Consider the following 14,468-nt stretch of genomic DNA (forward strand, 5'->3'; position numbering starts at 1 on the left):
CCGCCAACTCATTGATAAATGAATACTAATGGTTGAGATGTGCAATCTCATCCCTGATGTGATCCTTTACTGCAGGGATCTTCTCCCTTCTAGGGTAGTCCACTCCAAGCCCGTTCTCCCCGTGTCCAGTCTCTGCCCCGGCCACCTTGCCTCCTCCTGGCCTGCTGCCACTGATAACAACACGCTCTCACTGCTTCCACGTCAGCCTCATCTTCACAAAACAGAAGAGGATTTTTCCAAACCAGAACCATGTAACTTTCCAGGACACAATGCTGCAGCGATTCCCACAAGGAATGGAGGCCACGGGCTCTTGCCTTCCCCAACACCAATCACCTACTCCTCTAATCTTCTTCTGGGTACCCTTTGAGGCCAAGCACTTCTTTCTCAGGGTCCTTGCTACCATTCTGGACTGGTCTGCCGCCCCACCAACCCCATCCCCAGGCTTTAGGTTTCCTTTGAATGAAAATCCACAGGGCTTTCTGCTCATTTCATTTGCAGCCCTGCTCCCAAGCTGCCTGGTGGCCCTTTGCTTTCTATTCATTTTATTCCCCACAAGGGCAAAGACCTCCTGGGTCATGGCTATACTTATTTCAGTGTTCAGTACAGTACTTGGTGCATGGTAAACTCGTAACAAAAATACACTGAGGGGATGAATAAAGGTGGTTCTTCTTGGTCCCATGCCCTACCTAGATCTCACCCCAACACACCAGTGCTGACAGGATTTGTGACAGAAGGTGGGCAAGAGCCTCAGTGGCATCTGCATGTGGACTGCAGAGAGCGGCAACATCCACACAGGTGAGCGGAGGCAGCTCCAGCCATGCCCCAGAACACGGCTTTGTCCGCCTCACCTTGGCACCTTCTGAGGAATGGGGGGTCAAAGCCAACGCTTGCAATAGCTAAACCTGCTGATTCTCAAGCATCGCACCACCTACAATTCAGTTTATTTACACTTTCTCCTAATCTCTTGCGAAGACCTACATTAGCCATACATACATTATACTCTGAACTATATACTTTGTATCTTATGCAAAAGATAAAAAACTCAAGGGCTCAGAACAGGAGTAATATTCACAGTATTTTACCTGTACCCCAAATGACTTTCTGTTTGAAGCCCAATTTCAGAATCAGCTCCTACTTCAATGAGGATCAAAGTTATTCCGTTTAAGCACATGTTCCTACGCATCTCCACACTTACGTCTCCCATATACTGACACACGTATATGAACTTACACAGCGAAGGCAGCGTGGACATAAAGCATCATCTATTATTTAATTCTATTATTTAATTTAGCAGAACAGGCTCCATGATCTCAACCACTTCACAGTTAATGCAGGCTGTGTTCACCAATTCAGCCTTAGTAGATGATTGATAGTCTTTCGAGACATTAATAAGGCAAACAATGAAACTTTCTCTTGGGTCCTAATAAAGTCTAATTTTTTTTTAAACATTAGTTGCTATGTGAAGACCCAAAACTAACTGCTCTTGGGCTCTTAACAGTTTAAGTGTGACAGCCTGGTCAGAAAAGCCAGCCCAGCTTCACAGGGCAACTCGCCTCAGGTTTACCTCTGAGGAAATGAGACAGCTCAGGGTACAAGGTGCAGGGCCACACCCTGTTGGCGGGTGACACAGCAGAAGACACCTTTGCCTGTCTTCTATTTCAGACCGAGTTCCTCAAGACAAAAACAAGGAGAAGCTTCCTGAGGGAAACTGAGATTTGGTTAAATAATAAACGACAAGTAGAATTTTGCAAAGTGGAGTAGAGGAAAGCGAGCAGGCCCACGAGGAAGTGGGGAGGACAAGTAGGGCAGAAGTGAGACCGCGCTCAGTCGCTATGGGGCTGGCTGTGACTGAGCCCAGAGCTCTGGAGGAGGGAGCACTTGGGCATGGATGGCGGAAGTGACACAGCTGATGTCCAGGACCCAGGGAAGTCCTGCGGAGTTCCATCACGATTCCTTCCACCTCGCAATACGCCGCCGCAGCACGTTCATCGCCATGACAACATTGGGGCGCTGCACCCCGCCCTCAATCAGCACTGAGTGTGAACGGGGTGAGAGCAGGTCCACCTCTGGGCGCAGGGCACGGACCGCTTACTCCCTGATTGAGATTATGCTTCTGGAAATGGAAAAATGTCCCTCCCCTCTTCAGAGCCCAAAGGCAGTGACGCCAGCGACGGGTTTTCCTCCAGGGAGACAATGGGAGGTCCTGGCACTAGAGCTATTTTTGCCTACCCAGAATCCATCCACCATCAGCAGAACTCCAGGCGGAACACCAGAGAGGACAAGGAAGAAACGACGCGGATCCCACCGTCTCCTCCCTGCTCTTGTCCTCAAAGGCAGAGCAGAGCAGGAAGCTAAATAACAGCCGTGCAGCTGGTCATCTGAAACGTGTCCCTGGAGCTTAGGAATGGCACTGACAGAAAAGCACAAAGAGGTGACCCTGACACTCTCCTGCAAAGTCCCTCAGTGCAGAGAAAACCTAGACAGTGAGCAGATTCCCCTTGGCTGGACGTCTTCCTATTGATAGTAACACTCTGTCTAACTTCCCTGGTTCACAGAGCAGAAATACTTGTACATGGAGAGACGCTAGAACGGATGACCCTGCCCGAAAGAGCACAGAAGCGTGGAGGTCGCCTGCCCGGGGTGCAAGAGTCGCTCTTCACATTCACTGCACGAGAAGGGAATTTATTTTCTATACTCTGTAGAAAATAAATCTCTAAATATTCTTCCAGCAGAGGAAAAGCAACAAAAGCAGACACAGAAATACTTCTGTTTTATTTCACTTTCCAATATATTTTAAATAGGGTTTCAATTGCCGCATGATAGCTGACATTTAGGACTTCACACAGCCCTTAAATAATAATAAAGAGGACTCTGTGTGATAAAGAAGCGGGTGGGAAGGCAGAGAAGTCTCCATTGATACGGACGCGGCGGCTGGAGGCGAAGGCCAGAACAACCTGCAGTGCTTAGCACTGAAAAGTATCTGAAAGTCATTAAATAATGTAAATATAAAAACGTGAATTTGTACGTCTTCCTCCCCTTGTATACAGGGAGTGCTTCTATTGTTTAATGGGTTCCCTAAGGTCTTCCAAGTGCTCACTAGATACTGAGTGTAGAAACACGTTATTTAGAGATAAGAGGGCTTATGTAATTAGAAGGTTTTGGTCTATTTTAGAGGTAAGCAAAACAAAAATCCTAAGCTACACAGAGTATGTAACCTATAGTGATGACAAAATGTGAAGAATCAGAGGAGGGTTGGAATTCTGAGTTACAACCTTGGCTCCGTCCATTATTACCAGTGTAGCTTTTGTTAAATTACTGACATAGAGTTTCCTTCTCTGTAAAAGGAGAAGACTCACTTAGATGAACTCCAATGTACATGTCATTGGAAGATATGTATCAGTCTATATTTGTTCCTTTAACAAAATACTTGAGGAGGGCCAATTTTATAAAGTAAAGAGGTGTTTTTGGTTTTTGTTAACCTCACAGCCATTGTTTCCACCTCTAATGATGGCTGATGGTGCCATAAAAGCAGCAGCGTGTGTTGGGAGAACAGACTATCTCAAAACAAGAAGCCAGAGACAGATTCAGCCTGATTCACTGGAAAGAACACTTTGTATAGCAACTGGCTTTCGGGAACTCTTAGGAGACATACCCTAACCAACTACCTTAATCCCTCTGGAAGGCAGCGCCATCGATGGTCAGGGATCTCCCACAATGCCTCTTCTTTCTACTTCCAGCACGATTGGGGGTACCAAGCTCCTAACACATGAACCTTTGGGACACACTCAAACTATGCCCAAACCAGAGGAGCATTTAGTCTGTCCTTATGACAAAACCACAAAATACAGTTCCTGGGAACACAGATATGAAATCAGGGACCAGATCACGACTCTGCAAACTGACTAGTGTCACACTTGTACTCCAAAGGGCCAGCTCCTCGAAGATGGATAGTGCCGAAGGGCAGTTCTGGAGCTGGTGATCCTGGGAAAGCAGCAGACTCTGGCCCCGAATGAAACACAAGGTAGAAAATCAAGGCGAGCCATGTGGACGGTAGCTTACCCTGCCCTATGCCAGATATCTCCCTGAGTTAACCTGAAATGCCAAATATGCCTATATACTGTTGGGTCACACTTCGTGTTTCAGAAGCAATGTTATATCACTTCTTCACAGGAGAAGTGCCTCCTTATAACATGCTTCTTTTTGTGATTTCTGCTGTGAACAATCACACTTAACTGCAAATGAGATGTTTTGGTCTCTTTCCAAATCTGATACGGAGATTCAGGTAACCGGCCACCAGGTGGCGTTAAGTTCCACACCCCAAACTTGGGAAGCACCTGTTCTGCTTTGTGTGGAGATTACTGGTCTCTGCTACTACTCATTTCCCAAATTTCCTTGACAGTAAGGACCTAAGTTTTAGCAGAGCACACTGTTCTAGGTGAATACAGCTACATCTCAAACATTTTGGCAATGAGGTCTTGGTAGGTTTCCACCAGGACAACGTAGGCAGATAAAATACGGATCTCCTCGCAGACAGCCTCCACAGCCAGCTGGCACGTAGCCATGCCCTCTGCTTCCCACTGCTACCTCCCTGCTGGCTAGAAAGTGGTGACACGGCTGACACCTCGGCAGCTGCAGGGAATGGAGGTCTTGTGTGATGCGGCAGGAAGACAGGAGCTAGGATTCCACAGATTGGCACCGGGCTGGCTTCCCTGCATGTTTTTCATGTGAGGAAAATAAACTATCCTCTTTTGAAGCTCTTTTAACCTTATTTTTCTTGTCACTCATGCTGAGCTAACCCTGAAAAATATAGCTGGAGATTCAGACTCATTTTTAGACATGATTATTAAAATGGTAAAAGACAAATACTGCTGATTCAATTCTAGTAAGAAGGAAGTGATTTTTCTACTTTGTTTTTAAAGGATAATGAAATAACACCAGTCTTTTCCAAGATGCGTTTCTAGCAAGCAATTGGAGACAGTTACTAGCTGTGACTATGCTGAAATGTATCCACCGCAGAATCAGCAGAGCTTAGCAACAGAAACTGTCACAGATCTCAAAAGCTGTAACTCTTAAAATTTAAGCCCACATAAGTGGCTTATTACATATAACAGCAAACTCAATAATATCTGCAGATGTCTGAAATGTTAAAAATTCTGTATATGCTAAGGGCGAACAAATCTATAATAAGTACAGCTGTCACCTATGATCCTGTGTATAGCCCAATGGGGGACAGTTACAGCCTCTACTGTGACAACAATGTTAATAGCAACACATTGAGATGGCCTCCTAGAACAGCTTACGGCTTCATACCAAATCAATACCTGGTGGACTCAACATCTGAGCATAGCCATCCTGCAAAGCCAAGTTCCCAGGTACTGGGCCACCACACCAGGTCTCACACCTGCCCAAAGACCCCTCTGGCGGGCTGCCTTTCCTGGCATCTTCCTATGCCTCCATCAGGCATGGACTTAAAGGCTAGCCTAGCCCCCACTCAATGCTGACTGTGATCATCACTGAAACAGGGCCATGTCCTCACAGCAGAGTTCTCAGAAACCCAGAGGAAGCTGAGCACAGGATGGAGGCAGCCAATGGAAGTTTGTCCACCTGCCACAGGGAGTCCCCCAGGCCAGTCGGTATGGAGAGGTCACGCAGCTACGTCCCCAGGGGCTGCTCAATTCTCTAGGCTGCTCTGTGATCTTTGCATATGATGGGTATGAGTTATGTATTTTCAGGTTGCTGCAAAGTGATGATGTTGTTTAGACACAGAAGAGAATTAATCTACAGCGGTGGGGAAATCGCGACAACGACAGCCTTGGATCACACAACTCATTTCTCCAATATCAGGAGAGGAAAACAAAGATGCTCACCATCTTTTAGTGTCCAATTATTCCAAAGCTGTTGACACTCAAAGAAGCAGAAAGGAACACAAACATGTACATTTTGAATATATAAATATTATACCCCCCATCTAGAATGCTTGTATAACACAGAGAAGTCTAAGGCATGGCAGGAATCTATTTATGTGAGAATATGTCACTGTGAAACATAATATAAAAGTAATGCAATAAATTGTCACAAACAAACGCTCCCACTGCAGGCAATTCCTTACTTATACAAGCAGCATGACCATTCAAAAAGTTCTCTTTGAAAATATTACCCAAGTCCCTTTTCCCTAATATATTCTGAAGATTTCCGACCAATACGCGACTGCACCACACTAATATAGAAAGACATTAGCCTCAGTTCAATAGCCAGCTCATTAAGGGTATGGACGAGTCAGTACTCTAAACCACACGTGCCATGAGCCTGGAGCAGAAATTAATGAGTATTAAAACACTAATTAATGTTCCAAGAACAGGTTCTCTGAATAGCAAAAGCTGTATGCTGGCAACCTCGAGTTAATTATCACCCAAGGTACAAAAATCTAAATGAAAAGGAAAAATCCAAAATATAAATTAAAGGAAAAAAAAAAAAGTTACCGACCTGACTCTCAGGCCTGTTAGTAAATCTAAAAGCCATCTCCTTTTAACATTTCTGTTCAGCTACAGAGAAAGCCACTCTTGGGACAGTCTGTATATTTCCTGTGCACTACAGCAGCAAATCCTGAAAACAGTGCAATTCCCAAGGATAGGAGAATGTAAGATAATAAAGTCTATGTTAAATGTGTATAATTCTTACTATTTTCCTTCCATGCTTTAAGTTTGCTTCTCCTCATGAAATACAGATACCTGGAGTCTAATTAATTCTGTCTCTTATAAGCTGTAGGTAGTGTTGAGAACGGCATATACTCACTTAGCTGTTCTTGTTTGGGCCTATGAATCTAGTTTTTCATTTTGAGGAGAAAAAAAAAGCCAATCTGTCCCTAAATAAGAAACTAAGAAGCCAGAAAGTGGATTTTTACTACACTACATTCCTTCATTTTGCCATACTCAAGGATAGTCCACCATTCCATCCCTAACGGCACAGGCCACAGCCAACATCAGTCAAGGGTACGGTGCTTATCTTCTCACACTGACTGTGAATTATGTTACTACACTGCAACAAGCAGGCAAAGCAATCTCTGAACGAAGGATAGTGGTAACAATGTTCAAGAATACTGAGAGGAACTGGAAATTACAAGAAGTCTGCATCCCTCAAAGCCCTGACCAACTCCCCTCTCACCCTGCGTATCCCTTCTTGACCCTGACCAGGAAGGCCCCCTTGTACCCTGATAATGTCCTAGGGTCACCTCGGCTTTTCAGATCTGTATGCTTCAACCCTCTAGTCTGTGTCTGCCCTGTCTATGAATTCAAACATTTCCTGGCCTTATGTGCCATGTTGAAATACTATATTTACTTACAGACTAAATTTAACTACCACTTCTCTATTACTTTGTTTAAAAAGTGAAACATATTACTGATTTACCCATGGTGTTCTCAGGTAAACTTACCTGTCACTAAACATTATGTAAATGAAATTTCTAATGTTCATTACTAACTTCTTTTTGAAAGACACAGGAAGAGATTTAATCAATAGTATGTAATTAAGTCATTCACCATATGGAGGGAAAAGATTAATCAGCTGCACATTTGATAAAGCAATCTAAAATTCTTGTGTTTATCTCAGACTAGAAGAAAATCTCATAGTTTTTCTAGGAGCTGATTTCAGAAGTTTACTTCATTTCTTTTTCCATAATTTTATTGGGAAATAAATAGCAATGAGAGTTTCAAATCAAATTGGTAGGACAGTTTCAATAATTAACACATGGCATACATTCTTCCTAGTGGTTATTTGTGGTACAAGATGCAGACATGATATCCTATTTACAAACACTATTAGAACAAATCCCTCTATTCCTTGAATTAAGAGAATGAGGCTATATATCTATCCTAACCATTCTGAATACACAGATAGAAAATGGTCATTCATCTATATCCCTTTTTTTGTTCAGTTCCATCACTTAAATATTATAGGTGTGTGAACTCAGCAAAATATTCCAAAATACTCCAGTAGTCCATAATAGTATTAGGTCTTCCACTTGACTGGCAATGTCAGAAATTGTTGACCTGAGTCCCCCGCAACTCAACATAACAGCATGGCTTTACTTCCTATATTTCGTCTTCATACTTTTCTACTGGATGGTTAAGACCAAGGTAAAGCAGGACCTATGCAACAAGAGTTGTAGCTTTTGGGTCTGACAAGGTCAGTGAAATCCCCTCAGGATTGATCCTGAGACCCTGTACCTCAGATTGTAGATCCTCTGTCAGTGTCAGACATGGCCGTGACTCATCCACAGAAGTTTACTTCAGATACAGAAGCAGCTATAGTTAGGAAAGAGGAAGGCTATGCAGACAATAGCTTTGCTCTGTGTCCCTTGGGGGAATGCAGATCTCACAAAGAAGAGCCCTCTGCGGTTTCCTGAGCCTTGTGTGTCTTGGCCTTTTCCCCTTCTCTCTCCTTGGCTTAACCTATTTTACTAGCTCCCACTCCAGGTAGGCAACACTATTATTGTTGGCCAAACTCAGAACAGCTTATGCCTTGGTATTTGCCTCAAAATAATAACACGCTTCACAGAAGGGAAGAGCAAATGCCAAAGAGCCCAGGAGATATTCTTTTTAAATCACAGAGGGAAGAAAGATTTATCCCATAGTGAAGTAGAATCAAAAGTGATAGTACCTTAAAATAATGGAAAACAAAAACAGGTTTATTTTTCCCCCCAAAATGCTGTGGCTTTTACTAAATCCTGGGAGGATGATTTGCATTTGCAGGCAGATCCCTCTCTCAAGCCTGCTTTCTGCAGGGCGCGTCACTGCCAGGATACCACAGAAAGCCTAATTACCAAGTGAGCCCGTCTGCCACACTTCATCCTGCGTCAGAGCGTTGCTGCGCATGCCCAGATCAAAACCTAGCAGAACACGTCTTGGATTTCGAGTGACACAGTGCTGAGACATCACAGTGCACTTAAAATGTATCTTTACACAATGAAAAATTCTCCTTTAGAATTGCTTCCTTTTCTGAGACGAGGTCTGGCTTATGTTCCCCAGGTGAGAACTGAACTCCTGGAAGCAAGTGCCCCTGCCTACCCCAGTGCCCTGAGGAGCAGCGCCTGCTGGTGCACACCAGTGTAGAAAGCACAACGGAAGACACAAGATCTACTGGGACACCAGTCACACCCTGCCGACAGTCAAGGCCCCAGCTCCACAACAGAGCCGCAGGAACAGTGTGAGATCCGCAAGTCACTGTGTCTGTCCACTTACTCTCTTTAAATAGTACTTGTCACAAATCATTTCCCCTCTATTTCAACAGTGCAAGCAAGAATGGCAAGCGCCTCAGTAGTTCAATGTCAAAGAAATTTCCTCTAGGAAACAGAGAGCCAGGCCCAGAGGAATTTTGTGAATTTTCCAGTGACATTGGCAACTGGTGGCATCCACATTTTCTCCTCAGTTTAACTCGGAGATTTCAGGTTGCTGAGTACACAGCAATCGATGCCTACTCCACAGAAGTACTGGCTCAGCTGTAAAGTCTTACCTTCTCATTTATAAATGAAAAGAACACAATTAGCTTGTAACTAGTGGGCCATCTGGAAAGAATGCTGCTACGACCAGAAGAGGAAAACACAGCTGCCTGGAAAGAGAAGCGGTCCCCGCGGTCCTCACTGAGGAGTGAGTTCCCTTCCTGTAACAAGCGGCCTCCCCAGCACCCATCACCATGACAGGAACCTCTCCTCGGTCGGATTCCAAGGGCAACTGTACACCTGAGCAAAAGCTGTCTGTGGAGATGGAGAAAAGAGAGAAAAGCAATGTTGGTTTAATACACAGCTGAGGAAAATCTGCCTCAGAGGAGAGATGATGAGGGCCTCTCCTGAGCAACTGCCCCTTTCCGTGCAGCAAGGACTGTGTCCTGGGGCGGAGGAGGAGCTGCCTGCTGGGTGCTGCGAGGGTTCCTGGTTCCTCGGCCCTCGCTGAGGATGCGAGGACTACAGAAGGCCCGAGAAGACCAAGTGTAATAGTTATAGGAACAAATTCTCTCTATGTGGACAAAACGGTAAAGAATGACGATCTACAAGTAGTGACTTAAGGAGCCACAATCATGCAAACCGGGGCTGGAGGTCTCAAAGGCTATTCTCCTGGCAGTGGCTCAGCTTGAAAATAAAACATAAGAAGCCAAATGGACATAGAAAGTGCTATGTCTGGTAGGCCTATTTCTGGCATACGCTATGTCTGGTGTGCTGAACAAAATAGATTATAGCCAATGTGCCGCATGCTAGACCTTCAATATACATCACAATAATCCTAAAGGCATCCAAAGAACCAGGTATCTTTATTTTACAGTTCAAAAGATTAATTATGTCAGAAAGGTTATGTGGCTGTCCAGTGTCACCCAATAAGTACACATACAGTAGACTTCAAGCCTGTCTGACAGGGCTTTTGGACAAAATCCTAGTGCTTCTGATTTTAAATACTACATACACAGATTAGGATTTGTACACGTTTTCTTTCTTTTTCTTAAAGGAGCCAGAAACATTAAGCGTGAGCCCTGCAGTCTGCACTGCACCCACTCTGTCAGGACTTGAAGCGTCTATGGACAATATATAAACTCAGGCACGGCTGCTCACCAAGAAAACAGGAGCCAGGTTGCCAACTCCTGACACTGAACAGGGTTTGGTACCCGGTAGTGAGGCAACCTACCTGGGCCTCTACCTGTATGTTAAAACAAAGCTATATATATATATATATATATATATATATATATATATATATATATATCTAGGTCTAGCGCATCAACTAGACTATTTCTAGACAGTTGAAGGGTGACTCACCAACTGTAACAATACTCTAGTTCCATGAACACATAGTTGGAGGCATCCAAGATGTTTCACTCTTTCTTTAGTTTCTGGTTCCTAATCTGTGGTCTGTGTGCCAACCCCCACGTGGGAGAGTAAACACCTGGAGCCCTGCAGGTGACCTCCCCTTGCAGCAGGACACAGCTGTTCTTCACCACCCATCACCCATCTACTTAGTACCGACCCTGGGGGAGTAGAAAAAAAGCAAAAAAGAAGACTCCTAGCCACAAAAGATGCTGATCAGAGACTTAGCTTGTGGCGACATGGTGATTACTTAAGCCATTCATTTAAACGTTATTGATGTCTACCTATGACAGGCAAAAGTGCCTATGAAATTCAGACTTAGAAAGACAGACTCATAGCACTTGAGGAAATGCTTTAAACACAGCAAATCTCTGCAAGACCTCAGCTACAACACTACTTGTTTTCAAGTAAGCAGATGGACACAGACAAATGGTGTTGCTTTGATAGCTGCTGTGGTTAAGAGCCCTAAGACAAAGAACTCTGGCTTCCTGTCAAGTGCAGCAGCCACAGGAGCAGATCTCATAAGCTACGTGAGGGCAGGGACTGTGCTGGTCTCGCCACTTCATCCTGAGCACCTGACTCAATGCCCAGAAGTGGCAGGGACTCCAAAAATACTTTGTGTCTGTATTACTGCGGATTACTTCCTATGCATCTGATAAGGTGGAAGGAACAGCCCACCCTGCAGGTCGGGTTTCCTAATTCTCAAAGTCCCAAGACCAAATTCTCCATACCTGGATTGTCTGGTAATCCGAAGCATCTATTCCCTTCACCGTCACTTCTCGGAAAACCCTGGGCTCCAGCTCCTCTTTGGTAAGATCACAGTGATAAATGATCCCTAAAGAGGAGGAAATCTTAGGTTAGCTGAAAAGACACACCCAAGGACAAGCAGGACTACAAAGCACAATTGGATGCCAGGATGGCAAGAGAGGGACACCTGGGGCTTGGGAAGGATCAGAGCAGCCTGCAGAGAGGGGTGCCCTGTAACAGTTCACCTTTGTCAGCCGAGAGGCAGGCTGCACCCCTTCTACACTAGCCTGAGGCTATGCTGCAGGAAATTCTAATGTATTCTGGAGTACACGAAAAGGTAAAACATCTAACTATGGACGCTTCTGTAAGTCAGGCCACTTAGGAGTGCAAGGGACAGAAGAGTCAAGAGGCAAGTTCCCCGGGAAATGACAGAAAATGCCAATGATTTTCCCAAGGCCAACAGGCTGTCAGGAGTTTCCCAATGTGTTTTCTACTATCTGACACTCATTCATCCATGGACACACATGGGACCAAAAAGCAATCAGGGAACAAAAGTAACTGGGAGTCATTTCAAATACTGCTTTTTCAAGTTTTGATGGAACTAGCAATTGTACACAGCACACAATGATTAATATATGCCAAGAATTATAGCTTAACCACTAATTAAAATTCTGCATCCTGAGTTTAATGCTCCTTCCTAACACTTGAGGTTTTTTAAAAAATTTTTTAGTACAGGGTCTACAGGTCTCACTAAGCAGATCGGACTCCAAGTGATCCTCCTGTTTTCAGCCTCCTAAGTGCTGGGATTACAGGCGTGCACCACTATGCCCAGTCTCAATCGCCATCTCAGTGTGCCCCAGGGGTGGGGCCAGTGCCAGCCTTTTTAAGAATTAATCTGAAGCTACATATAAAAAGAGCCGTTACTGTCTAAAAACAATGGCACTGTGTGTGACCTATGAGGGAAAGTATCCGAGTGGCTCTGTGAAAACAGTACTTCTAGAATGTTTTCAACATATTCTGTGAAGTATATAAAAAATTGATTTTATGACCCCAGTTCTTGCTGATAAACCAGAAAACGAATGATATTCCCATAGGGCATATTTAAACTAATTGATTGTATACTAAAATGGTGACTCCCTCTTCTCAGCTTCACTGTGTAAGTACTTCACTAATAAGTTGAATAACAACTCCCCCCCACTGGCAAGGAATAATACACTTAGATTTATTAAGAGGATGTCAGCTAATCTTCATGAGTGTCATTTCCATGCTTACCTTTACAGACAAATTATTTCAAGATTACTAGAATAAGTACATGATTAACACTCACCTCACAATAACATACGTAACATGACAGAAGTGTTGGTTTTATTATTTTAAGTTATACATGGATATATATATATATATATATATATATGGATTCCTCTTTATAATTGACCTGCAAACTACACTCGCTGAGCATGTACACTGAGTCGCTCCACACACTAGTACAGCCCTTGCCTCTCAGAACGTACTCTTGAGAGCTCAGGCTATCTTAAGACGTACTTCAGTTTTCAAGGGTGTTTTGTTCACTATACCTAGCACAAACACAAATAGCATCTGAATCTTAAAAAAATCCACACAAAAACATAGTGCAGACCAAGCACGTGCCATCTGAACACCACAAACTGTAGTAGACTGAAGAACGAAGGACTTAGGAGCCGGAATTCTCAGCTCTGTGATCTCCTCTGTCAAGTCAACACACTAGACTACAAATTCCCTAGAGAAAGACGAGGACTAGGAGATACACTCCACATGTCATTTCAATAGAGGGACACATCAATTTTAACCAAACAAAATAAACAATACTAGATGGTGCCAGACACCTGCCCTTCACGCTCTCTAAGTGCACAAAATCGTTTAAGGAGGCTGCTTAAAGCTCGAGGTGCCAGTGCTTAACATATTTTATCTATTACATTTTTTGTTTTGATCCATCTGGGCTAGTCCAGCTAAGCCCACTGCACATTAGGACCACAATGGGAATCATCTGACCCAGTGATTTAGCTCAGGTGCTGAAAGGAAGACAAAGTGGGGTTTGAGGAAAACATTTGATAATAAAGGACAAGTTAGATGATCTCTAGGAAATAAATTGTAAGGTTTAAGAGTGAAAGAGGGAGTGGATGATGGAAACCCCTTAAGCCCAGAAAATGTGTCTGGATTTGAGGTATTTCTTGATGAAAACATTATTCTAACAAGGCCACTCTATTAGTGGGAGGGATGCAAGGAGCTCAGCTGGCATGTTCCTGGTGTAACCTGAAGCAAATACAATAAGGAGAGGTTGTTAGGATGAAGGGCACTCTTGGAGAAGAGATGACAAAAACCAGGAGGATCAGCAAAGTTGCCTATGGAAAGAGAAGGCAAAGGAACCCATGTAGACAGTGTTTTATCCAATTACAGGAGGGTACTACTGTCATTAACAGGAAAAAAAAAGGGCAAAGTCAGAAACCCAAGTATCTGAAAAACTGCCTTTTCAGTCTGTGAAAGGTTGCTTGGCCTCCTCATCCCTGCTTCATGGAGCCAGGCCCACTGTTCTACTAGCCTGGACTATGGCAAGATGTAAGTCTGTCCCGAGCTAACCTCAGTCAGCCCTGAGGTGCCACAAGCACAGGATTCGTCAGTTTAAGCAGTGTTTTGAGCCACAAGGAACCAATGCATCACACTCCAAATTGCCCTTGTGTCTGTTTTCTCCAAGTGAGACTCAAGGGGCAGAGGGCTTGGGCTCGCCATGCTTCTTCACCACGTGCCTGCACAGGAAACAAGATGCGCTGCGTGTCCACAGCGGGAAGCCGCAGCCGAACTTACTTGTGACCCTCAGGCTTTACTTGCAATTTTATGTCTC

The 14,468-nt window shown here is 44.1% G+C and overlaps 1 protein-coding gene across 1 annotated transcript in view; it reads right to left on the bottom strand.

The window, feature by feature from the left end:
* Prep (prolyl endopeptidase) overlaps positions 1-14,468 on the bottom strand; it is a 112,771-nt gene that overhangs the window by 28,630 nt on the left and 69,673 nt on the right. Inside the window, exon 10 of the mRNA XM_004637457.2 lies at positions 11,578-11,681. Within this exon, the coding sequence (XP_004637514.1) occupies positions 11,578-11,681 (104 nt within the window). The remainder of the gene's footprint in view (positions 1-11,577; positions 11,682-14,468) is intronic.

The sequence above is a fragment of the Octodon degus genome, unplaced genomic scaffold (assembly GCF_000260255.1).
Source record: "Octodon degus isolate 3935 unplaced genomic scaffold, OctDeg1.0 scaffold00090, whole genome shotgun sequence".
In the NCBI taxonomy this organism is placed as follows: Eukaryota; Metazoa; Chordata; class Mammalia; order Rodentia; family Octodontidae; genus Octodon; species Octodon degus.